This window comes from Bombus vosnesenskii, unplaced genomic scaffold (genome assembly GCF_011952255.1).
Source record: "Bombus vosnesenskii isolate JDL3184/JDL3185 unplaced genomic scaffold, Bvos_JDL3184-5_v1.1 scf7180000013305, whole genome shotgun sequence".
In the NCBI taxonomy this organism is placed as follows: Eukaryota; Metazoa; Arthropoda; class Insecta; order Hymenoptera; family Apidae; genus Bombus; species Bombus vosnesenskii.
In genome coordinates, this window is record NW_022882954.1 from 2,404,116 (window position 1) to 2,431,116 (window position 27,001).

Genomic DNA, 27,001 nt, shown 5'->3' on the forward strand with positions numbered 1-27,001 from the left:
TATAGGAAGAGCGAGACGGTAGTGTGTGATTGCAGTGCAGGCTAATCGGTCGATCGCGTTGTTCGAAGTACAATCGAGAATAAATTATCGCAGAGAGAAGTACATGGGCGGACAGTGTGGCGAGCAAGGTGCTTCTCTTCATGGTCGAAGCATTGGGAGCAATGACAGAAGATGGAGCGGTAGGAATCGGCGCTGCGGGGGAAAGAAAGGTACAATGGAGGAAAAAAGAAGAAACGAAACGTCGGGAATGCCATCCTGATACCACCACCACAACCGCGTATCCTTCTTTATCCTTGTCTGCTTTTCGTCTCTTCTCTTTTACTTCCTTCCCCGGTACCCCTCCCTTTCGCATTTCGGTTCTAGCTCATTCATTCTTATCTTTCCTTCCTTTCTCCATTTTCTTTCTTTACGACGCTTCCTCCTCGTTCGCGAAAGAGGTCATTTCCGTACCTTCTTCCACTCCGCTGGCTACCCTATCAACCCCTGTTTCCGGCTCCGCAAACCGCTGTTCCTCTCTTCTCCTCGTTATCGTTCTTCGTCGCGACCATCTCCGTTCTTGTAAATCCATCGTCTCGGACGATCTGGCAAGAGCCCGTAATTATCGTTTCTTCTACGTTTGCCCAAGATCGTCTTTCGTCGCGTCGTACTTTTCCAGGCATTTTAATCGAAAATCATCGTTCCCCGTGGCCGCGTCATCGTCTCCCGCATCATCGTTGCCCTTTGTATCTAATGGCCGCGATACACAGTCGAAACAGATATATGCATCTCGTTGGTAGTTTCTTTCCTTCGCGCGTGGAAACGTGGAGCTTCCTCTTTGTCGCACCTTCCATTCACTCCCTCCCCGAATAATTCTGGATCGCGGTCTCGTTCCTACCCGCGTGTTAGGTCTCTATCCCTATCCCCGCCCCTGGCCAGAACCGCGGCAAAGCCGAATCGGATGGAAGGAAGGCAGCCAGGCAGGCCCCGCTGCCCGACTGACCGTCCTCGACGTCTGCTGTACCGTACCTTTACTCCGGTCTGCGCGTTCTTCAGGAACGTACGTGCCGTTCTCCCAACCGCGCGATTTCGCCTCGCAAAGGCAGCCGTCAACCGTGACCGGTGCAACGTGCATATTCTGCCTTTAGTTTCGAACTCAGTCGTAACAGATAGGAAATCGGTCTCGCCGACGTATCGACGATCCAGCCAACTTGTTTCGTACTTCTTCGCATTGTTCGTCGCCCATAGAGGATTCAGTTTTTATCAACCGCTCAAAGAAAAGATAGTGATATGGCCCAGCTGATCAACGTCAAACTCTCCAGATTCGACGGATCCCCCTGGGGCTTTCGTCTTCAGGGAGGCAAGGATTTTGGCACACCGCTCGTCGTACAAAAGGTGAGCTTTTTTTTTTTTTTATCTTAGCCGACATATTCTTTAACGCGTTCGCGGTGTTTACTAATTGCTTCGAAATTTCCAACGTGGATACGTCGCAATGGATCTTTCCAAGTTCGATAGAACGTTAGATGGATAGGAACGCGTTCAATTTCGAACAATCGTGTTTTACGCATCGACATTCCGGTCTTTCAGCGCCTGATGCGACTATCGTGGCTTTCTTCTGGCTATCTATCGATCTGCCCGTTTCAATAAGCGTGAAAAATCGTCAGTCTTTTTTATTACGATTATCAGATAGCTCGGATAAAGCGACTGGAAATCGTTCAAACTTATTGCGCCAATGAAATGTCATTATCGACGTATGATATCGACGTACGACGATAAAGACTTCGTCTTCAACCGATCATTACTATAGGTGTGTTACAAACATTACGCAATTTACAAACATACTGAGATAATTCTTGCGTAGTAAAAATCGGCTATCGTAAAAAAAAAACTCGCGTGGACGATAAAATTCAATGAAATTCTATTCAACGAGTAGCTACGCCGATCACCGTGACGTTTAGCGGCCATGACGAAATCTCGAAAATAACAGGAGCCTGAGCTATTTAATTCTTTGAACGTATTCAACGATCACGAGAACTGTCTTTTTTTCGCCATAATGGACTGTAAGTGGGGATTACGTAATAGCCTAACAAACGCCAAATTATTTCACGCGCATCGGTAGAAATCGCTGCCAACTACGTGCGAAACGCGCGGACCGTCGTCGCCACCGTGTTTTGGCGACTAAGCGTACTGTAACACGAGAAGCTTTTGGCTACTATCGCCGTGACTTTCCAGCGAATTTTCAACTTTCTTCAAGTTTACTTCGACGTCGATTTTATTCAATGACTCTAATTACGAAATATCATGCCGGATGTTATGTCGATCGGCGTTGTAAATTTTCCAGCATCTCGGTGTACGTACACGCGTTCGTGTTTATTATCGTTGAGCAAGAGAATACGTATTTTAAGAGCGACCTGTAACGTACGCGATAAATCATCGATCAGGAAATATTTCAACTAACCACCTGTTAACGAAGAGGTGACACATAACTTAAAACACGGTGTGCCTTAAGGGCGCTTTTCGCCAAACGATCGCGAAACGCAAGCGGATTCTGTTCGAACGTTCAACAGTTTTATCTTACAATCGACATTTCGAACTTGGCCTTCTTAGCAGCACGTGCTCCGTTTATTTTATGAGGCCGCAAATACGACGTCCGGCCGCCCTCGAGTTTCTCGGAAAGGAGAGAAATACGAGTTTACCGGTGTCAAACGCTCCCACCCGACGCAATTACAAATTAATCGCGAGTAATTGCTTTAACGAAGTTTGCCATTTCATCGCGGTAACCATTAGCGGGATTTATAGATCGTGCTCTCGCGTTAATCCGACGTCTCCCCGGTTCTTCGACATCGTCAATTTCAGAACGTACGCCTCGCTCGCCGCTTTGTGACAACGACGATCGTCGCCTGTATTTACCAAACCAACCGGTCACTTAGTGGGCCTTAGCGTACGAATCTATTTAAAGGTTATTAGCTGAGTTCATCGGGTAAACATATTCGTAGACTTCTGAAGATGTTTGGCATACCATTGCCTTTTTACGCGTTTGCGCGTTTAAAGAATCGACGAAACAAAATATTTTGAAACCTACGAGAAATAACGGTGAGCGAATATCTACATGGTGAAATAATCGAGGAAGGAACGTTTTTAAAAATCGATGCATCGAAGACGTTCAAAAAGAGAGAAAAAGAGGAGGGAAAAGGAGAGAGGGAGAGAGATAGAGATAGAGAGAGAGAGAGAGAGAGAGAGAGAGGTAGCGTCGCGTCGCTGGTAATCCGAGGCAAATTATTTGGGCGTTCTATTTCTAGAAGGTGCCTTTGCGAAACGCGCAAGCCGGGTCGAGCCCCGCTCGCGAAGACAACGACGAAGACGAAGGCAACGACGACGACGATGTCGTCGACGGCTTCGTGCTTCCTGGACCGCGTTGGTCACCGCGAAAATAAATTTTTCGTCGGAGGGAGCGATCTTGTGTCGATCGATAAAAATACCAATCGTCGACGTAGCACGTGCGTCTCCTGCTTGTTCGCTCGAGAAAAAGGGGAGACTAAACGACAGAAGTGTCGGGCGCGATTCACGCGAGACAGAAACGCTCTTATCGACGGGCCGCGACTACGTGAAACTCGAAACGTGCTCGTACGCGTGTAATCTTTTCACTCTGACGAACGATACAGGCGTACGTTTCGTCCGCGAAATTGACAAGCGAGCTCCGATGTTTCGAAATAAAGAAATCCTTTCGTACATTTTGGCCAAAATAACCGCGAGATTCCTCCGACAACGACTAATTTTACATACATAACATACGTAACGTTACAAACATAGACAGAGGTTTCGGTCTCGTAATCTGCGACCAACAGCTGCGCGTATTTGCGCGCGAGTTGCCGCGATTCCGCGGCGACGCGGTCGGTGCAACGTGGGCGCGTTGTTATGCGATATTTCGTTGGCGACCGATGCGTACGAGTCGCATTATCGTACCGAGGAAGGACTCGACATAAATTTCTCGTGTCATTAGCCGATTATAGTGTCACGTCCATAACGCGTTTTATTAACGTTCTTTCTCTTACCGTATCGTTGTAACAACTTTTAATTACAAATCGAGATAACGAGTACAAAGAACATACGCGAATCGTTCAGGGGATAGTCGATATAACTTCTTATCGTTCGCACGGTGGTGGCTCGCTTCGGCGGGGATTACGTTCGATTCGTTCTAGCCTCGTATCGTTTGCAAACGGCGGTCGAACGCGTCGTCGCGCCCACTCGACAAGGCTAGAAACTCGAACGAAAGGAAAAGATACCTTCGACTGCGGGATAATCGTGCGATCGTCTTTAAGGAACGGTTCGACGATAATTGTCCATGTCTGTAATAATACGTTTGCGCAACGATAAAATCGATAACTTAACTACTATGGTCGTTAAACGCGCGGCTACGACATATTATTTTTCCAGTGGTTTCGTATGTTCAAGGTAAAGAGTACGACAATAATATCGCGCAACGATTGGCGTTAACAGGTAGCCCAGACACGGACAAAAATATCTTTGCATATTGCCTATCCGAGGAAGGCACTTCCTTCCGATAAAGGTTAACACACGAATGTGGCAATAGCTGGGCTTTTGCCAGCCGCGTGGGAAGAAAGCGATTTACAGAATTCGCCGCTGAAAAATGAAGTACCGTGGCATCGCGAAACCAACACGAAGCAAATTATGCATCGTCCCGACTAAACATAGAAGCAAATCTTCGTAAATACATTTGGCAAGAACCGCTTGGAGAACGGGCTGTAGAGAACGAGAAAAATAAACGAAGAAATGGGAATGGAGGGAAAAATGGAGTGAAAGAAAAAGAGGGACGGGGCGGGGCGGGGGTGGGGAGTGCAGGGGAGGAAAGGGGAACGGCACTGTATCGAGAACAGCGATATTTTTGCTGTTCGATTTTCGTCATTATCGAAAATAAGCCGTCGCGTCGAGTCACCGTTCGTGAATTCTGTTTATGTCTACGAGGCCCGGCTTCGTGCTTAACTCCGTGTTGCACACGGTAAAGAGAACGTAATCGTTGCGCGGCAAAAGTTGTGCGGCCGATTTGTTTACGAGCGATGGCAGAAACAGCGGGGTGCAAACCGCGAATTCGAAGCTGGCGCAGGATGTCGCCAGCTGCCTCGCACCGGCTGCAACCTCGTAATTCCGACGAGCGATAGAAAAAGACACGTAAGAGTTTCCGGCTTTCCACGAAGCCCGCATTCGACGAGATTTGTTCCTCGAAGCTGGGATCAAACCCGAGAAAATAGATCGCCGTACGATCTACCATGCGTAGGGAGAGGCGGAGGAAGAGAGCGAACGGCTGTACCAAGATTTGCGAGTATCGGGATCGTAATAAAATGATTTAACGTCTTTCGGAACGAAAACCGTGCTCGAGACTGATATCTGCTTGATAAATCATCATCCGTACACATCGAAGAACTCTGGCATCGTCGTAGCTCTGGTCTAAAGCTTGGCAACCGCTGACTACCTGGCAACAATTGCACCCAACGTTGTTTACCGACCTGCTCGTTATCAGCTCGAATAAACTATTCGATTATCTTCGTTGCTGACCAGCTATCGTACTCGATAGCATCTGAACTATTTGCGTGATTACGTAATTCGTGAAAGCACGTTGACCGAAGTTCTTGCTTTCATGGACCCGAGAAGGCAGAGCGAAATTATCGCTGAAAAATAAATGCTTTAAACTTGGCACAATTGCCGAGAAGATTCAGGGGTCGTGCTCCTCTCGTAAGATGTCAAGAACTCGCAGATAATATTATCTTGGGTTTTTAAACGGTACATCGATCGACAGACTATCCAAGTCCTTTTTATCCTTCTACAAACATCCGAGAAGATTGACATTTTTTTAAAGACGAGGTCGCCGTCGTGGAGGAAAATCCGTGCAAGTTCGTGGGAGTTTTGGCCCGGATTTTCTGGAGATACAGATTCTCGGAGATGTAGAAATCCGTTGCACACGGTACGAAAATACATTTGGCCCATGGACGGGAAACGTCGGCGAGGTTGTCGATATGACAATCGATGTGACATACGGTATTTTCGCAATTCGAACCGCCGCACCGTCCTTTCGTACGCATCGGGAAACGATCTTCGGACAAATTTATATCAACGCGTTTAAAATACGTACGGCTTTTTAATCGTCGGATCGCCCACTCGCCGAGCAACCAGACTTGCTCGCTATACGTTATTCCTTTTACGCGTAAATGCAAATGCAGCCAAGGACACGGGCGCGTAATCGTTAAGTTTGCGATAAAAATACTCGAAACTACTCATCCGCGAATTCTTTTACGGGCTTGCAAACGTTTCTCCTTCTTTTTCAACCTTCTTCGAGACGGCATTGGTAAAAAAAAAATTATACGTCCTTTTGTAGAACGATCGTTGGTATTGAAATGTCGTTGGTCGACGAGTCACGTAACGGAAGGACGTTCGCGGAAGCCCGAAGATGCGACACGAAATTTTTTTTCCAATCGGAGTTTCTCTTTCCGGTGGTCGATCGTTGGTCCGTCGGTGCAAAGAGAATTGCTGCGGAGGCCGAAAGGAAGCCCGGCCCGTGGATATTAATAGAGACCGAGGCCCGGTGGCGGACGCCACAGACGAGCTTACACCCGTGGATATAAAAATATCGCTTTTATTTCTTACTGCGCACCCCTCCTCCCAATTCCTCGACTTTTTTACCGTTTTCACGACGCCATGGCGTTCTTTTATCTCGTACGATTATTGGCACGACGAGTCGCGTGTGCCCTCCTCTCGTCTTGCCACCGTCTTTTCCCCCTGATTTCTATCGGCTCATTTTCACTGGCGCGTTTCTTTTCACGCTTCCTGTGTTCTGGAAATTACCTATCGTTACACGCAACGTCGTGTGTACGATCGTTAATTAGCCACAGTTCTGAAGGTAGGCGCGTAATTGGGATATCGTTCGTAACGATCGTCGAAGTCTTTCTTAGAAACGACACGTGAAAGAAAGAGGAAGTTCTCGGATATCGCGTTATATAGGATTTTTTCTTTTCCTGTATTGTTCGCGAGACAAATGAGGAAAGCCAGACAAGGCAGAGTGAAATTGTATCTCGATGACGAAGTCGAAGATTTAGGAACGCCATCGTAAATGCCGATTCGATTTCGGGAATGAAGAGACACAGTGGGAGGCAGTTGTGGGAAATTTGCCAAAAGTCAGACCAGAAATCAGTCTTCTGCCGTATGTTTGTCTCTTCTAGAGTAGCACCTCTTGAATTCGTGGGTAATACGACACCCTCGCCGTCGTGATCGCATCGCTATTACGACATCATCGAACTTGAGATTCGCTTGAGAAACGTTTTTCATAGTAGCTGATGGAACTGTAATCCGTCCGAGAAAAATGCTGTTGCATCGAGAAACATCGCACGTTGCGCGAGTCTATTTCCGCGTTTGAAAATAGCACGCGTCATATCGCTACTTGTATGTCATTGGAGTTCCAAATGCGAACGTCGAATGGAAAACGTAGACGTTGCCGCGATAATCCTAATCGACTACACGCGCTCCTCCGTCGCTTTCTTTATCAACCGACGAAGAAGCGAGGTGAGCTCATTCCGAGTGCTCGCTTCGCGTCATCGACGAGAGAGACTGGCGCATCTTGCGTTCGATTATTCGAGTCGTCGACTCTATGCCGACGATTCTCTCGAGCAGCATCTAACAAGGATCCTTTGTGGCTGACGTTGACGCTCTTCCGGCTCGAGTGTGTCATCGAGCCTAATCACGAGCACCTCCGAGAATCGAATCCACTTTCACGCATACATTGCACTCCGTTTCCTGGTTGCCTTATCGAAACGCGTAATCACTTACTCACCGTTCCGAGAAGACGTCTACGTCTCGTCGCTGTTGTTGTAACGTTGCCGTCGCTTCGTCGCGATTACAGCAAATACGAAGAAGGCGATGAAACGAAGGAAAAGCGAGCGTTCGCTTGGCAGATCAAAATGTATCAACGCGTTTCGACACGGTCGACCGTTTTGCATTACGAAAAATCGTAGAACCTCGGTCTCTAGAGGCACGGACGTCATCGATATTCAGCCTTCCGTAGAAGGAGGTTTACGACTCGGCTACACGCGAACGATACACTCGTCTAGACTCGTTTGCTTGGATACGTACGTACGTACGTATGTATGTTGTTACATCTTGCGCGCGAATAGCATCGTGCAGTTTGTTCGAAAAGATAAGGCCAGATCGAACGTAGGCCGATAATTTCGGCCTGACGTCACTATCTATTTCTTCTGCTTTACCTTAGGACAACAGAGGCTACCGTTGACTTTGCCTGTTCCCGCGGCCGCAAACCATTCCGACCTATGTATGCAGCAATATATAATTAGAGTGGCGCGAGTATTCGCGAATGTGGCAGATAAGTTTATCGGTCTATGCGTCACGACTATGTGGACGAAGTCGCGAGAAACGGGATGATACGATATAATCGAAAACGTTGGACGAACGCGATGGCTTCCGAACGTTTCCAAGTTCCCGCGTCGAGATTCTCGAATACAAAGAATATCTTTGAAATTCCACGCTTGCATTCTACATGGACGAACGCTGAGAGTCGCGTTTCACCGGTAATTCTAATAGAATTCCGACCTCTCTCTCTCTCTCTCTCTCTCTCTTTCTCTGTTTTCGTCGTATTTTTACACGCTGTTCCATTAGCAGAACGATTAGTACTGTTATTCGATCGCAATGAAATTCATAACGGGCACGACGTTAAAATAGCGAAATAAGAACGAGACGAAGACGCGAAAGTATCGGTGACTTATTTCCATCGAGCGCGTTCCCTTTCATTTGGTCCGATTAAAACCGGTGTCACTGACCGAGGCCCGTTCCCTGTCCACGTTTTTCGAGAGTATTGCACGTATGAACGAGCCTTAAGTCCTCAAAGTGAGAGAAAGAAAAAAGAAGAGAAATGCATTCCAGCATGGAAGGTAGGATGGATCCGTCTCTGATAACCCGCCCATTGGAATGCGTACCTCGTACACCTTGGCGTATTCTCGCTCTCGGTTCCGCTGCATTCAAGTGCATCTACTTGCATCGTCACACATATTTTCGGCATATATTTTTAGATACGTCGTTATTAATAATACGTTCAGTAGCTCCGTAGCTACTAAAGTCACGGATGTTCGTCACAAATACGCGACCCGCGTACTTCGTAACGAGTACGCTTTCGTTCAAGATCACGATACGACGTGTATTAACAGTTTAGCGAGTTTCACTTTCTATCCCGAAGGAAAATAAACCTAGCAGCGTCGATTCGATTCTACGAAATCGCACGTCGACGCTCGATGTAGAGGGAAGCTCGCGTCATTTTCCATTGAACACGCCTCCCGGCCGGTTAATTACGAAATTAGTATACTCCATTACGAGGCGGTCAGGCCAGCAGAGGCAAAGTATACTTTATCCAAAATTGTCAGACGCTATTATTACCCAAAGCATGCGCTGCGGCCCGAGTTGGTGTACGCTCGGAACACGTATGTCCGCGCGTACTCGTTCATTCATCGCGGTTCACGCGGTGGCAGGAGCGTTCGTAGAATGAATACACGGCCTGGGCTCCAATATGTCATACGTATAAGACTATGCTGCATCTTGATGCATTCTAACTGTTGGTTCGGCCTGCTGCTCGAGTATACGTACAAATAAGAGGCGTATGTGTTCGGGGCCTATTTTTAAACCGGTCCGAGACTATTTTTAGAGGCAGGCTTTCACGGTGCCCACCGAGCTTAACCCTGACTTACGTCCACGTCCTACGTTTTCGTGCACCTAGGGACAGAGAAGAACGCCACGAGTTCCTTGACCATTAACCGCGTCTGGCGAATCGGTATCGTTTTTGCTCTGCGGTCTTCTTGCCAGTGTTCACGGAACGCGAAACACCGATGATTCCCCACCCTCGTTCGAACAGCCACGCTGTTGATAATAACGTGCACAGCAAACGTATCCAACTATTACGGCAACAACGATGACGCAACTTCGCATTCCTATTTCTGGAGGCAGACGTGCAAATCGAACAACTCACCCTCTGCCCTGATTTCGTCTTCGTGACGCGAGCTTAAGTACGAAGCCCACACGGCTGATCGTTAAAAACCTCTTGCTCGAGAGCCTACGTGTGTGCGTAAGAATCGGGCCCAACCGCTCTCTTCAACCACTGGAAAAATTATTCGTAGCTCGACAGACTGGAAATAAAAGGAACGTGGCAGCGTGGAAAAAGCATCGTTCTCCGGTGTACGAGATCCGTTAATAAAAATAACGATAATAAATCAACGAACGTACGGGTTACTATTTATAGAAAGAACTAGGGCCTGGATCGGTCTGATGCGCGTCTATTAATTATATTCGATTCCGTCAGAACATCGAAGGAAGAAAGGAGAGACGACGAGAGCCGACTCTTTAACTGTAGGAGGCTCTCTTAATGAGCTTTTCGTTTCGTTTTCTTCCTCTCGAAAGTATCGATTACTCTTAATCGCTGGCCGAAAAGAGATCAAGCGTCTCGTTCAATGGGCAAAAGCAACGAGGCAAAGCGGATCGCGTATCCTCTGCGCATACTGGTTACCAAATATATTAATAGCGTAATTAACTCGCAGCAAAATCACAGTTGAAAGAGTGTGCGAGGTGTTACGCGATAAATTACGATGATTTAAAGCGACTCATTGATCACGCAAGGTAATTCATTTCCTTAATCGCCGGGCGTCTGTTGAACTTGACTAAGGCGAAGAAAGATAAAACCGCGCGATGCATAAATAACGACGATTGGCAGTGTCGCGATTGGGCCGTTCGAACCTCTGGAAAGAATTCTTCACGAAGCGTACTTGGCGATTTCTTCGAGAACGTACGGGCAGATCCGCGAGCGTGAAAGGACGATAATCAAGCATTTAAGCTTCGTGTACGATTAATGAACAGCAAGAAATAAACAGCAGGAGGGTTTTAGATCGAGCAAAAAACGTATTCTTAGACTTCAATAAGGCTCCCCCTGGTTTATCTTCGACGTTCCTGCTCGTGTTCTCAGCGAAACCTTCTTTTTTCGAACGTCCTCGCGTGAATGGATGCACAGTATCCGACATTCGAGGTGTAACGCATGCACTTAAATATAGCGGCTCGAGTCTTCCGAACGTCTCCTCGACAGAGGACAGAGTCTGCGTATCCCTGGAAAATGGGCCACGTATCGACCACTGATTCGTCGGAATTATCATTTTTAGGGAAAAACACGATATTCGTTTGTTGAGTAAACATCGTGCATTGCAGGTTAATACCGGATCGCCGGCGGAAGCGGCTGGTTTGAAGGCCGGCGATGCAGTTATCAGGGTCAATAACACGGAGATGTACAATCTGAGGCACAAGGACGCGCAGGATGTTATCGTGAGAGCTGGCAACAACTTCGAGTTGACCATACAGAGGTAGCAACAGACGCGACTGCGACTCGAACATTTTCCGACCGATCGGTTATTACCGTGAGTTTATCTCGTTACTGTCGTTCGCAGAGGCGGTAGTACCTGGAAACCACACGTGTCTCCGATAAGTTCGGCCCTGCCGTCGCCATCGCCCACCGCAGGGCTTGGCAATATCGCTCCAGTTACGAAGACATCCTTGGCAGCCAAGAAACAAGATGGATCGCACATCGGAAGCGGTCACAACTTCAGTCCAAAGCCATTCGTTAGTGTCAATTGGTTAAAGAAGCGGAGAATCTTCGGACGCAACGCCAAAAACCATCTAACGAACGTTTATTCGCGTGTTGCAGCTGAATGGAACGGGAGACGGTTCGATCAAATCTATAGTTAACAAACAGTACAACAGCCCGGTGGGTATATATAGCGAGGAGACTATCGCGGAAACTCTTTCGGCGCAAGCGGAAGTTCTAGCCGGTGGTGTGCTTGGGTAAGATCTTCTACGATAGAACGTAACCATTGCAGGAATAGTTTTGTTTACGGTAACAGAGCCGATTGTTTGCAGGGTGAACTTTAAAAAGAACGAGAAAAACTACAACGCGGAGAACAGCGAGGTATTCAAGATGGTTCAGGAAGCGGACAAAGAACCAAAGACGCCGGAACCCGGTTAGTAGTTAATCGCGTTTAGAAATTCGAATAGCAAAGAAACATACATCGACGCCTCTTAGATTCGTGGAATTCTGTCGAATTATCGAGAACGAATTCGAGTTTACTTCTGTCTTGTTATTAATAGTCGAACGTCTTATACAAAACGAAGCTAAGAAAAATCTCTGGAGAGTCGTAACGTAAGTAAGCTAACGGTAGTGGAGCGCAAAGCGTGGAACAAACGTTTCTTAAAAGGAGCGTAACGCGCGATAAAGAGTCTCTCTCCAGTGATTTTTCGACTGGATCAGCTGGCTCCAGTTAGTCTGGTGCATGCCGGTACGATAACTTCTTTGCGAAATAGCGGAGCCAACTGCGCAGAGCGGCGTGATTACGCCGTCTTCGCCGGCCCTGGCAGGACTGAGGCCAGTCTCGGCACCCGAAACCAAGCAGCAGCAACCGTCGACGCCGCAATCAAGCCTTCCACCTGGACAGAACATTTGTGCCGAATGCGAGAGGCTCATCGTGTAAGTTCGCGCCGAGGCGCATCGTCCCCTCGGTCGTTACTTTATTTCTTTCAGACCGGAGACATCGAGAACGAGAAAGGAAATAGGACCGTGACGATTCTAATAGTTGCAGCGACCACGAAACCATTTCCTTTCGACGCACGAAAGAAGAGAGCGGCGCGGTTATGCTCCGATTTCTAACGTCGAATCGGATTTTCTGAACGATAATTCTCCGCCGTCTTAAATTGCAACTGGCAGCAGAAAATTCGTCCTCGTTATATTATAAAGAGAGATCGTATCAGAAGTATCCGATACGATTTAGAAATTCGTTCACGCGCAGGATAAGAGATGACAGAGAATGTTCCCACGGAGAACAATTCGCTCGTTAGTTGTTCGCGGCTATTAGACAAATTTCTCGTATTGGTCGAGTCACAGTACGGTTTCTCTACTTCCATGTCGTAGTACCTCCGAGAACAGAGTTTTACTCGTCGGTGAGCCATGCCGTTGGCGGAAGGGCCACTTCGCCGAGATCACCCACGCCTCTATTTCATGCCCTGCACGGTATACCGGCCGTCAATTACAATGAAAGTCCGTCGTCGAAACGTCAAGTGCAACGACAGGAGTCCTCTTCTTCCTCCCCGGCGTCATCGGTTGTTCGTTGTAGCAACTGCGACCGAGTTCTCGTGTAACTACATATTTACGTGAAATCCTCTCTTCCCTTGCACGGTCGAAATGGGCCGGAGAATTTTAGCTTCTCGACGATATGTCGCTTCTATTAAGTGTCTCGCCCGTAAAAAAAAAAAAAAAAAGTAATGTCACGTATGTGGGTGTGGGTGGGAACGAGCTCGCGATTCCGTGATATTTTATACGATCATTCGTCCAAGTATTTTTGTAGCAGGACTTTTTGCTTCTTTCATTCTTTTTTGTGTCTCGTTGCGAATCGTGACTCTCGTTCCTAACGTGACGTTCTTGGCCGGACAAAGAGTACGCAAAAATGATGGCCGCCTTGATTTTGCTCGATTGTCGTACGCTAGTATCATCCCGAAACGCTTTTCGACTAAGTAAAACGAGAATGTGCGTTTTCCGCGTTCGTCCATCGTAAATCGATGATCCGATATATATCGATGTTTGTAAACGTGCACGTTTTGTCGCTATGTATTTTGAATGGAAGCACAGAATCTGTCTCTCTCTCTCTCTCTCTCTCTATCTATCTATCTATCTATCTCTTTCTCTGTCGCCTCTATCGTCGTCAGTATCGCTCCTTGGAAAAAGGACGTATCTTCTTATTCGCGATTCTCATTACTCGGCGGAAAAGTGTGGAAATCATTGGCAATTGTGAGAGCTTCTCTTGCTTAATTTTCATGGGAATTGATTAGCAAGATTTACGTATGTCTGATCATTCTTCGACCACCATCGCATTTCTTCGACTTGTCATTAGCATTCTATGCGTTATCTGACGAATTGTTCTGGTTACGTAATCACCAGGATGGTATAAACTATGCTTTCGATGTTGTGACTTTTCTTTTTTGTTTTTGAACGTGTTTTTTCCTTTTTTGTATAAATGTTGTGTTTTTTTGTACGTATTTTCAGTACTTTTTGTCAACATATCTTTTTTGCAAACCTCTTACGCCCTTTTTGAGAAATCGAACATCTTCTAAACGTTCCGTGAGTAACTTTGCCCGCGCTTTACGAACATTTCTCGTTGCGTCGTTCGATACGCATACATATTTTCAAGTATTTCGTACAATTTTTCCATCGAGTCAAGCACACGTTATTTTCTTGAAAGAGTATGCAAACGGATTAACTAAGACTCATTTCACATAACACGGCATCGCAACCACGAACAGACGTTAGTTTTTGAGAAACACCACGATACAACGTGTCAACCCCTGTGTTCTCGGCCTCTCTCGTCGAGGTATCGAATCCCGCCCCCCTTTTTTTTTCTTTCCCTCTGAATATTTAGATGAAAAACTCGTGGCACATCCGACAACAATGCACTTTGCACCTATTAAAACTGATCAAACGGATAAAGATATATCGTCACCTTAATCGGACATTCTCTTCCGCAGGGGTGTGTTCGTAAGGATCAAGGATAAAAATCTTCACGTAGAGTGTTTCAAATGCTCCACCTGTGGCACCTCCCTGAAGAACGTCGGTTATTACAATATCAACAACAAACTGTACTGCGACATTCACGCGAAACTAGTCGCCAGGCAAAATGCACCTGCTGGCATGGTTCCAATTACCATACCACCGTAAGTATTATATCATAACGACACGAAACCTATGGAATAACGATGGAAATATGCGGAGAATTTGAATAAAGTGTCAATTAAATGTCACAGAGGCGGAAAGGCTCCTGCGAGCACGATTTCCGCTGCGCTCGCCAATGCACCGTTGTCTCCACCTTTGAGTAATCACGCATCATCGCCCCAACCATTCTCCGTAAGTATTTTTCGCCTAATCGCGTCCTCGTATCCACGTTTTTCCTTTCTCCTACGTGCCTCCTATATAGTTTCGAAATATCGCATCCAATTTTGCTTGTCGCGCTCGCAAATGACACCGAGTTGATCGTTTGTTCGCTTCGATCTTGCCTGATATCTCGGGGCATCGTTCTTTCCAATCGACTTGATTTTATCGAATTTCAAAGAATCTAGGAAGACAACAGTTTTAAGACGATAACACGTGTGGTGTTTGCTTGGCACTAATTGCTTTTCCAGGCTTACAACCGTACGAGTCCCGATTACGGATTCCCGAATTCTCAGCTATCGTCCCCGAATAGGAACGGCTGCATCAGCAACGACAACTGCCACTGGGAATCGAAAACGTTTACGAGCACGATCACCATTCAGACCGGTTGTACAGAGGTTAGGCAATACCGGTGATTTTTATCCGACAGTAAGACCGTCGTTAAATCTCCGACATTCTCCCGAGATGTTACCCAAACGTTCTCCGATGCGAACGACGATTCATCGAGTCTCGATCGGCATCGTCGATCGCGGTTTCGTCGTCGACGAATTCAACGATACTTGGACATCCGAGAGATCTTGTCTCTGAGTTAAATTCGAAAGTAAACAGTCGTTAGAAAGACGCGGCGAACGAAGCCAAGAAGGAATATGTATCGATATAAAAAACCAGATCGAGCGAAATAGAAACAAGAAAACACAGTCAATGTTCGGCGAGAAAAGAGATATGAATCACTCGGATGATATTCATCGTTGTGATATTCGACCTGATCGTCCTTCCGATGCGCTGTAATGTACTTGCCGATAGTAAACGCAAGAATAGGTTTTGTCAGTCGAAAATCTGAATTATTCGCGTCGGCGACGATTATTTCGAAGCTGTGACTAATTAGCCTGGCGCGACTACGAGTGTGCGTGTTGCCTCGACTCTGCCACGAATCTCTCCCCTTTTTAATTGCCACTTCCACGTGACATGGTTCTGTCGTTTTATGTATTACAGCCCACCCGCCTTGGCACTTCGCCCGTCAATCCACCCAGTTTCCGATCAGTGCAGGTAATGTCCCAACGCGACTCGTCTTAAACGTCTCACACTCGAAACCTTACGCTCGGTAAGGTACGTCCTTAGCGATCCGATGAAAATCACGCTGTCCGCGGTGCCGCTGCTTTGAATACCAGATATGTTCTCCAGAGAAGTACGTCGAAAAGTTTAAACGCAAAGAAAAAGAAAGAAAAAGAAGGTCGACGAAATCCTTCGCTGTGTGATTCGAGCATGGAGAATATATCGCGAACGTTGTGCTTGAATTCGTAACTTTCCGTTGAGTTCGTGATTTAGTGCGCGAAAGGGTAACGTCGCTGACACCGTGCTTTCACTCAAAGTTGTCGCTTTTTTCAGAGAACGATGCCAGCGTGTGGAGAAAATTTCACTACGATCGCGATGCCGCGCGATTGCTGAGATAAGACCGTGTATATTCTGTTCTTTTTTTCTTCTTTTTTTTTTTCTTCTATTGTGTGTCGATGCAACGTGATGTCAAGGCAGCGGCGAATATAATTGTTATCAGTGTTCGTCGTTCGTTTCTGACGCTAATCGAAATTCTCGACTCGTTACGTAGACGCTAGTTTATTAAACGTAGCAATATGCATCGCATTTGTCATGTTGTTTGCCACGACGCCTCACTAATCTCACATCTAACGAAATTCTACGTGTACCTTCGTTGTTATTTGTTGAAATGCAAAACATCATTGTCCGTTAATTGTTCCGATCACACAACCATATTGTTAATCGTATCGTTGTACTATGATCGTGCTTTGATCGAACAAGAACGATAAATAATCGAGTATCTTCTATCATGCAGGCTCCAGCATCGAACAATTTAATTGGTCCTAAACCCTTCGGAGGATCGAGTACTACTATATCATCACCACCGCTAGCGAATACAGGAAATAGCACTCTACCACGACCTCAGAGTCAGACTGTGACCGGTAAGTTTCTTTCTTCGTAATACATCGCGGTTAGACTCGCGCTGAAGAATCACGAGGGAAAAGTGACCACGAGAATCGTCGAGATCGCCGTTTAGACGTACGTGAAATCGTTCTTCCATCTTACGACTTGTCATTACATAATTGACGATCGCGTTATGTAACTGCGTTCCTCGTTAAAACGGAAAGAGATCTATAAAAAGGATAAGACGAAAGAGATAAAAGTTGAGCTCCTTCTCCGTAGTAGCATGATTTTAGAAGTACCTCTGCTTTTCGCCTCGACTGTTACGTGCATGAAATTCCGCGTCGCGACGCCAGCATTCTAGCGATAATTACGACAGGCACGCCAGAGCCATGTCAACCCGGAACGCTAGCAGGAAACAAAAGCGGAAATTGCGGTCGTATAAATTACCGATGACAAGTTCGACTTTCTCGTTTGGTATCTGGAGGAACGATCTCTGGTCGATCGGTGTAATCCTAATGGCGGGACCCGCCTATTATCCTTGGCCTCACTGTGTCTTCGATTGTTGCAAATAGGTCTCTTCTCGGTACTACCAAAGCCAAAAAATGTGCCCTTCAGAGGTACGACGATTAGATCCAAATCCTCTGACCGAGTTTCTAGCTTTGGCTAATATGCCCCATTTGGCTTGTGTCCCTCGCATTATCTTTTTTTTCCGTCTCTCTCTCTCTCTCTATCTATCTATCTATCTATCTATCTATCTATCTATCTATCTATCTATCTATCTCTCTATCTATCTATCTATCTATCTATCTATCTATCTATCTATCTATCTATCTATCTCTATCTATCTATCTATCTATCTGTTACTATTCGCAACTTCGTTCATTGAAGCGCGTTCACGACGATCGACGGATCATTCGAACTATTTGCCGTCACGTTTCTGTCGTTTGCAAGCTCTCTGTCGAACTTTGCTTTCATCCGCTCGTCGTTTTCACGACGTCGACGACGATTTCTGAGGGCTGCGACATTTCATTCTACATCGCGAGACATTCTCGACGATCACGGTCGTCAGGGTGACACGTTTATTTGAACTTCGATCGAGATCGTGGTGGGTCCTATGGAGCAACGACGATGCAGGCTGATCGGAAAGAAAACTGGGACGACTGAATTCGAGACCTAAATAGCGTATAAATGAGTCAAGCCTGTTTCGATAGAAAGATCTTACGTAACGATGAAGAGACTTCGATAGAGACTACTATGTGTTATTTTTCGCGATGGTATCTCCTCTGTATAAATACTTTTTATTTTTTTTCTTATACTACTCGCACGTACGATATTGATAGCGAACGATATTCTATACGAGCGAAAAGAATGGCTTAGAAATCGGAAATCGAATTGGTACTTCGATTAAAAGTCATACTCCGTTCATGCTCCTCCAGACATAATTTTTTCTTTTCTTATCTTTTTTCAGCCGGTCCATCTTTCAACCCGAAACCCAGACCTTTCTCCCTCACATTCGCATGAGTCGGTAGCTCTCAGCTACGCCGTCGTCGTCTTCGTGCTGACAGCCGAATCGAACAGTCCAATTCTATGCAAATAACTATTTACGTTCGATGCTCGCGATTCTTCTTTAATCTCGAATACAACGATTCGAAACGGGATTAGAATTTGTTCAACGTTCACCAATTGTTCGGTTCTCTGTCTTATCGATCGAAAGAATCGGTGATTTCGAAATTAAAAAGATCGTGACTCGAGCCGTGTATTATTGTCGACAAATGATTTTCTCGTAAAGTGTTGAGAACTTACTGCGATTGCGAAATAAAGCGATAGTTAAGCCGAACAAGCGCTCTTCGCTCGATACATGTTGTTCCCTTTACCACTTCATGTCACACACATACATATTACGATACATAGACGTATACACACGTACACGCATCTTCAAGATCCTCCAAAGTACCGTTGATTAACTACATTTTTTCCTAGCTTCGCATCGACTCCTTCGAGGTGCACTCAAGGTCGAGATGCTAACCCACAGCGCTCGAAATTCGTGTTCCCTTTTTTTTTTACGATCGTCTAGAGATGCGATTGATCTTCGAATCTGCAGATCGTTCAGTGACAGAGTGTTCGAGTGGCGAATGATTTTGGAGAAGTGCGTCTGCTCACTCGTAACGCTTAATTAACGCGTTGATCAATCGCTTTAATCACGAGCTTTGGTTTTTCATCGCTTGAACGCAGCCAGCCGATCACGAAAATGTGTAACTTCCTGATCCTGGCTATCGTTCGTTATCTTTTTTCATTCTTAAGCTGCGCTTCTTTTTATTTAGCATCCTGGACGTGCCCGCGATCCAGTAGCCCATTATCTTTTCAGTTAAATATTCGATGATCGTCAAGATGAACTTGCTTTACGACAAAAGGATCACGGGCACGTATCGGTCAATGTGCTTCTTACTCACAGCTGATTTCTTTGTTTTTCTTTCGTTCTTTCTAACACGCCCCAAAACTCCCACCTACCGCCTGTGTTATCAAACGCGTGTGTCAAACGTTTTGTGTGCCTCGTGCAATCTGATTTCCGTTTGCTCGCTTCCGACCGTGCACCCGGCAAAATTCCATCGATCTCCCTCCTGCGGAACGATCCCGTGAAACATCATGATCCCAGAAAGCTCGACGGAAACCCACGAAAAGTCCTACTATTACGAGATCGTCGAGGACACCAAGACCGAGTACCGTCCCAGCTCTGTAAAATCGAAAAGCCTGACCTGGCCGCCCCCAAAGCCGATCGAAGATATTACTTATCCCACTGCCAGTCCTTTGTACATCGATCCTAATCCTGCCCTCGATCGAAGAAGTAGACAAGCGGTAAAAGAAAAGAAAGCCTGCATCGAGGCCTGCGAGAGGGCGCTGACAAGGAAGAGAGACGAAAGCACAGATAGGGAGGTGGAGAGGGTCGCGAAACAGTGCTATCGCTTCGAGGAAGAACCGATGGATCGAGTCAGTTGTCCAGGTCCAGCGTATAGAAAGGTGGAGCTGGTGGAGACCACCGGCAAACAGTCGAGAGGCGAGGTAACATCGAGACCAGGCTCGACCGACGGTGTCAGGAGATCTCTGACGCCTACCAGAATCGTTCAGCCTATACCAAAACCATGGACAGCCACCGTTACGACAGGCAGCAATCTGTACGAGCAGACTTACAGCGGGGTCGAGCCTCCCAAAGTGTGCAAGAAGTTCCATCAGAAGGAAATCTGTCAGGAGGAAAGGATATGCGAGAGGAATCAACCATTTCGGGAAGAGCATCGTTCGTACCGGGCGGAAATTTGTAGACGCGAACAGACTATCTGCGAGAAGCCGCCGCTGCCGACACAACACGTGGTAAAGCAAGAAGAAGCGAAGGAGGAGACGACCGAGATCGACAAGGAGGTAATAGACTTGAGACCGGCGGACGAGATCGAAGACGAAGGCACCGTAGGAATCAAAGGAGAACACGACTTCATAACGGAGACGTCGGAGGAAGATGTCGATGGAATGCACGTGAAGACGAAAATGACTTTAGAGAAAACTGTCGAACCGTCACCGATGCGACCCGATACTCCGATGGTGGAGGAACCTAGAGAGGAGTCCAGAGAGGAAACAACGGAGGAAGAAACGGTGGAAAAAGAAGAAGAAACTTACACGAGAAGGACCACCACTCAGGTGGAAAGAGACGTCGAGGACGCTGAAGAAAAGACGGTCGTTGAGTCTGCCGAAGTGGTCACCTCTGCCGTGGATGTGCAGCAAATGGTAGAGAAAGCGAAACAGGAAGAGGAGGAGAGAAAGCGGGAGGAGGAGGAGGAGGAGAGACGTAGGCAGGAAGAGGAAGAAAGGAGGAGACGAGAGGAGGAGGAAGAAAGAAGAAGACGGCGAGAGGAAGAGGAGCGAAAACGACAGGAGGAAGAAGAACGAAGCAGACACGTGACTTTCGAGGAGGGTGAGGAAGAAGTGGAAGAAGTTCGAGAACAACCTCTGGGAAGGACGGTCGTTCGCGAGGAAAGAGTGACGGAAGCCGACAGCGACACTCCCGGACGCAAGAAGCTCATCAAAGAGACTTACGAGGAGATCACGGAGGAAGTGTTGGTTCAAGAACGCGTCAGAAGAAGATGCATCGAAGATGAGCGCAAGAAGAGTTTAAGAGAACAGGTACAGGTCCACAAAAGTCTGAGGGATCAACAAGCGCCGAGGGATCGACGCGTATGCTCCAAGTATCCTCCGGCTCAGGAAATCATGGAAACGAATAAAAAACGCGTTCAATTTATGAAGCAGACTGATACAGGCCCGAAACCGATACCTCATTCTGCCCTTCAGAATTCGACTCCTAAAGAGTGGAAGTCTGAAATGGTGAACGCTCTAACGACCGCGCCTGATCGACCATACACGCCTCTCAGTACGTCTTCCAGCAGCGTAAAGGAAGTGTACACGGAGGAAACTATATACTTGGACCATAGGTGTCGACCTAAACCGCCCAAGAAAGAACTTCGACCGATTTCTCCGTTTCAGGAAGCACTCACGATCGCTCCGGAACGACCGTACACGCCTCTTAGTCGCGAGATCGGACCCGAGGACCAGAAAATCGCCAGTCGTTCTCAGACACCCTCGCTTTACCCGGACGGAAGCGCTCATTGTCCTCCCGCTGATATCTTATACGGCGAGGGAAGAAGCAGCCGAACGGAACCTCCGCCTAAACCGTGCACTCCTCGACCTTTGCCTACTCCTCCGCCTGATTTTCGTCTGAGAGATACTTCCCCATCTCCGGTGAGATCGCGACCTCAGACGCCGAGTAGCAAAGTTATAACCGCTTCTCTGAAGAAACCAGACACTATTCCGTCGTACCAAAGAAATTTAGTGGCCATGAGAAGAGGTGCGGTTGAAAGTCACACGTATGTGCCGAGCAGAACTCCGACTCCAACTCCAGGAAGGTCTAAATCGCCTGCTCAAGGACCTCCGGAACCTCCTCCTTGTTACGTGAAGGCTCACGCACCCAGAATCAGAGAAGATCCTCCACCAACGAAGCGAAGTTCGATACATTTCCCTACTAAAAAGAGCGTGTCTTATAAAGTAGACGAGGACACCGACGACGGGCATAGACACGCCGAGTACGCCGCTTCCAAGACCGTAGACTTCGACGAAAAACGCACCGACGATCCAGGCAAAGAACCCACGGACGCGGTTCATGCTCAGTATCAAGAAAAACGGTACATGACCAGCGAGGAAACGAGCGAGGAGAAGAAATCGGTGGTGAAGAGATCGCTCGAAGTCACGGAAGATTTCGAGAGATGCGAGAGAAGAGTTCCAGCTCGGCCTTTGCCAGAGAGAACAGAACCACGAGAGAAACCACCTAAAGGCGTATGTGCCATTAGCAGAACGAGTCCCTCCAAACCTTCGCTGCTCTGTCCCATGGTCTCGAAAACGGAAACGAGCTCCGCTGTTCAGCCAGTTTACAGCAGCTCGACGGAAGTGCGTCACGTTAGTTACGGAACTCCAGCATCGAAACCCTGTCCAGACACCGGTGTAACGGTATTACCTTGCAAAGCTCACTCCGATCAAGGTACCAAAGCAGGCGTGGTAGTGGTACCGTGCGAAGGACCGAATACCTCTTGCCAAAAATCAGGCGTATGCGTGGTCCCAACTGCCGATCGCTCGGGAGTGTGCGTTTCGCCTTGCTTTGGCATGAAAACTGGAACCTGTGGCCAACCATCTGGTCGCTGCGGCCGAGAATCTGCCTGCGAGATCGATATTCCGAACTGTCCAGAGAGCGGAATCTGCGTGTCACCGTGTCCCGACGGATCCGTTTGCGTGGCACCCTGCTCCAAACCTGGTCTACCTTCATCGAGGGCAAAGCTTCCTTTCCCGCAGATCCCTTTACCCTACGAGGACACTTCCACTGCCTGCTCTCAGAATAAAAACTCCTTCCAGCCTATCCACAAGCCTCGCACTAATTTGAGTGGGCAGCTCGCACGACTGACTGCCAAAACTGGCCAGAACGTTCCCACCGTGCAATTGTACAAGCCCGAAGCTCAGAGCCAAAGCCAAAAGCAAAGCTGCAGCGAGACTAAGAGTTATTGCTGCACAACCCAAAGCTATTGTCGTTCCACCGAAACCCGTTGCCAGTCAGGTGATCAATGTTCGATTAACAACCGTTGTCAAACCGGAAATCAATGTGGAACCCAAAATTACTGTCAGGACGGTATCCATTGTGAACCCTCTAGTAATACCCACAGTTTAGTAGACCCACCAAATTTGTCATCCCACCCGGATCTAGGTACCGGAGTCGGTGGTCTCGGTGGTGCCGGGTCGAAGAGCGGAACTTTCGCTGGTAGCAGCGCGCCAAAGCGAGGAAGGGGCATCCTAAATCAAGCAACTGGACCGGGATCACGATTGCCCCTGTGCGCCTATTGCAACTCTTACGTCAGGTACTCCCCCTTTGTTGTTAGGTGTTCCGTTTGTTGTTTTTTTTCAGTGTTTGCCGCATCCCCCTTTTATATTTTCTGTTCTCCGTCATCGAACGACGACGGTTGAGTCGCTTTTCTAGCTCCTCGTGTTTTAAATATCGATCCATCGACATGCGCTTGGGAAGGGACTATCTGACTGATGATGTTTTTAAACACTTTGTTGGACAGAGTTTGGCTACACCTTCATTGTGTACAAATTTGATCCGATCCTCTTATCAGGAGATACCGTTAGATTAGAAAGTCGGTGATGTTTGCTTGTAAATACCAAAGAACGTCTGCAGTGCGTTACGATTTACGAGTATTGTTTGACAAAACTTGTTTTGTTTGGTTGTCTAACTTTAATTCGTTATCCTGTTCTGACGTGATTAACAATGTTCACTTGTTTGCACGATGTTAACAGCTAACGAAGAAAATACTAATCACAAGTCAAATGGTCTCGTCGTAAAACCAGTGTGCTGTAAAAACGACAAAGAGTGCATAAGGTTCGTAAAATAGTTGTCTTACGGGCAATCGTTCTTTGCTGTGCTACGTCTTGCTTCTTTCGTATCAAAATACTAGCTTCCATCAGCGGCTTGGAAAAATGTGTAATCATCGCGATTATTCAGGGGACCATTCATCACCGCTTTGGGACAAATTTGGTGCCCCGATCATTTCGTCTGCGTAAACACCCAATGTCGTCGACCTCTTCAAGATATCGGCTTTGTAGAAGAGAAGGGCCAACTCTATTGCGAATACTGCTTCGAACGTTTCATCGCCCCATCTTGCAACAGATGCAACAACAAGATCAAAGGCGTAAGTTTTTCGCAAAAGCTGTTTAAATCTGTATAACGTTAGCTTAGAAACTCATCGGTTTATCCGTTTATGGTTACGACTCTAGGACTGCCTGAACGCAATTGGAAAACATTTCCACCCTGAATGCTTCAAATGTTCCTATTGTGGCAAGCTGTTTGGCAACAGTCAGTTCTTTCTCGAAGAAGGATTGCCCTACTGCGAAGCTGGTTGGTTAAATGTTCTCAATTCTTCACTTAAAGAGCCAACTTGAAAGCAAACACGTTAAAAAATTGAATTTCCTTTTACGTTATTGCGCAGATTGGAACGAATTGTTCACGACGAAATGTTTCGCGTGTGGATTCCCAGTCGAAGCTGGAGATCGCTGGGTGGAGGCCCTGAACAATAATTACCATAGCCAGTGTTTCAACTGCACGGTACGCAATTAGTGCGAGAATGCTTCTCGAAATAAACCGATCGATCTCTAGCGGAGAAAGTCAAAGAAACGTATTTTAATCGTTAACGGTGTGTATCTGTGTGTTACAGATGTGTAAGAAGAATCTGGAGGGCCAAAGTTTCTACGCGAAAGGCGGTCGTCCGTTCTGCAAAAATCATGCACGTTAAAACGATTGATTCTTTCGTTCTAACGCACGAGGAAAAAAAGGGGAGCGTGGAAAGAAAGGAGGAAGGGGGCGGGGGCGTTGGAAAAAGAAATAGGAGAAACGAAAAATATTACAAAGAAAACGCGTATCTTAGCTTTACGAGCACGTATTCTTTCTGCACAAATTATAATTTACCGTGATTACTTCTTGTTCTTGTTGTATGTTTTCGATCGACGACAACTAACCCAACGAATTGACGCTGACAAGACCGTGAAATAACCGTAGGACGATTTGCGAATATATTTATTTACGAACGAATCTAATTCTATCGATTAATTGCAATTTCCCTGATATTCGAATATCTTCCGCTGCTTAGAGTAGCAGGACACCTCGAAGTCGGCAAAGTCGATCGAAAATTAGAAACAGTGTCCTTCGTACTTCGAGGATCGCAGTCCCAGAACGATCACGTTCCTCGAATTGCCGTGATCGGCCGCGCTCGTGCTCACTTACGATAAATACTATTTACATGCGCCCATGTAACTACCTAAGTAATTATACCGACAATTACATATTCAGCTACGTTCGGCCAAAATGACAATTATCGCGTCGACGATTATCCATGCCATAAAGTCGTATCCTCGCGGCAAATAGTCGCGACTCGGTATCGAACCGACTTTATAGGCTGCTTGGTAATTAATTCCAACGGGGAAAGGGGAAAAGTCTTCGTCAGAAGCGAAATACAGTCGCGTAATTCGTGCAATTCGTGCTTCCGATTTCGCAGATTAGAGACTCGCTTGAACGAAAGTACAGAAGAAGAACTTCCTAAGAGGTCATTGCGTCGGCAAAGTTCCTCGAGTTTCGCTGCCTCGACATTCCACGACTAATTGGTGGATCAAGCAGCCGTAAGATATCGATGAGACGCGAACTCCTTGTGCCTTGCGGTTTCGCTTGCGGCGAGTAATCACGTTTCCGTGGCGAACAGGTCTCGAATACCTCGTAAAATCGTTGCCGCAGAAAATTCTGCAACGATACAATAAACACGCCGACTTGGTCTCCTGCTCGAATCACGCAAAGGTCATCCAAGCAATTAGTATTACTGGCATTATCGCATATTTCGCATTACCAAGGTGTATCCAACACGAAAATGTCGGCTTAATCCTTTGAAGATTCGAAGAGGATTAGCTGTCGATGGAAATTGTGACAAGCAACCCTCTTGCGATCTAATTGCCAATGATTCAAAGTATGCGGAAGATAAAAGCTGCGATACATTTGTCCCTGATTTCGGAAATTTTCCAATTTCGATAAATTTCTCGCGATTATTGGACTGTCTAAGTTGATCACTTCTTAATGTCAAATTTGAAATTCAACATCTAATAATATACGGATACCTGACTGGTGATTCTGCGTCGTAAGTCACAACGAATATCTATGGTGTACGTGTGGATTACCAATGAACGATAGAGACACTTGTCAAAATCTCCATACATGCGAATTTCGCCGTAAATCATCCAGCGGAACTATGCCAGTCTGAAATCAGGCGATCGAGAACGAGCGAAATAACAGGCTCGATTTTCTTCCAGTCGTTTAGTCGGCCAATCGTTTCACCAAGAAGGTAGTTTTAATTTTGACGATTCACGTTCGCAAAGCTTGCGTAAAATCGAACAAACGATCAGACACGTGGAAAATACGCTTCTCGTTCTACTTGAATAGATTTTAAGTGTCTAAGTTTCAGGATATGCGGCAAAATTAAAATACGAAGAAAAGATTGACTTCGAGAATCGAGAAATTCTCGCTTGATAGCAATTGCCATGTAATATTTTAGAAAAGGTTACCGATTTCTGTGCCATTATTACAGGCTCGTGTCGTATAGTAGCTACGATAAGATGATATATTAGGTAGCGAAGCTCGCAAATCGGAGGGAAACGTTTAAGCGTACATTGTTAATAATTTAGTGAGTAAGAACACGCGGTGTTCGCGCAATACGTTGCGTAAACGTGCAAGAAAAATACCGAGGAACCAATTCGATCGAAAGAATGTCCCTTCGATCCTGAAAAGCAATCCCAACGTTCGATGTTCGATCGTGATAGACCGAGGCAATATCATAACGGGCGCAATTTACGATTAGTATTAATATTAATCAGATCGACTACTAGCTGAATATCGCACGAGCTTCTGTATCCGTGTTACGTGTTGCTTACAATAAACTAAAATGTTCATGTAAATTATTGTCC

The 27,001-nt window shown here is 46.6% G+C and overlaps 1 protein-coding gene across 9 annotated transcripts; it reads left to right on the forward strand.

Annotated features, from left to right (window-relative positions):
• Positions 1 to 919: 919 nt before the first annotated feature.
• Positions 920 to 26,992, forward strand: LOC117234474 (PDZ and LIM domain protein Zasp). 9 transcript variants are annotated; one of them, XM_033495725.1, is made up of 17 exons: positions 922 to 1,371; positions 11,233 to 11,384; positions 11,469 to 11,640; positions 11,726 to 11,862; positions 11,938 to 12,038; positions 12,379 to 12,541; positions 12,993 to 13,205; positions 14,590 to 14,775; positions 14,866 to 14,965; positions 15,241 to 15,387; positions 15,983 to 16,036; positions 16,836 to 16,962; positions 19,578 to 23,361; positions 24,006 to 24,192; positions 24,278 to 24,398; positions 24,490 to 24,605; positions 24,715 to 26,992. In XM_033495725.1, exons 1-17 carry the CDS (start codon positions 1,267 to 1,269, stop codon positions 24,790 to 24,792), a joined length of 5,943 nt encoding a protein of 1,980 aa, XP_033351616.1. In that variant the 5' UTR covers positions 922 to 1,266; the 3' UTR covers positions 24,793 to 26,992. The 9 variants fall into 9 exon arrangements, with proteins under 9 accessions (XP_033351608.1, XP_033351610.1, XP_033351616.1 ...); XM_033495722.1 differs by lacking the exon at positions 12,379 to 12,541 and adding an exon at positions 17,497 to 17,541 and having other exon boundaries at positions 936 to 1,371; positions 12,983 to 13,205; positions 23,211 to 23,361; XM_033495717.1 differs by lacking the exon at positions 12,379 to 12,541 and having other exon boundaries at positions 920 to 1,371; positions 12,983 to 13,205.
• Positions 26,993 to 27,001: the final 9 nt, after the last annotated feature.

Bases quoted from the DNA above. Each gene is read 5' to 3' on its own strand.
- LOC117234474 (XM_033495725.1), top strand. From the start codon at position 1,267: ATGGCCCAGCTGATCAACGTCAAACTCTCCAGATTCGACGGATCCCCC. The intron at 15,388-15,982 runs GTTAGGCAATAC...TATGTATTACAG, and splicing joins TTCAGACCGGTTGTACAGAG to CCCACCCGCCTTGGCACTTC. The intron at 24,606-24,714 runs GTACGCAATTAG...TGTGTGTTACAG, and splicing joins GCCAGTGTTTCAACTGCACG to ATGTGTAAGAAGAATCTGGA.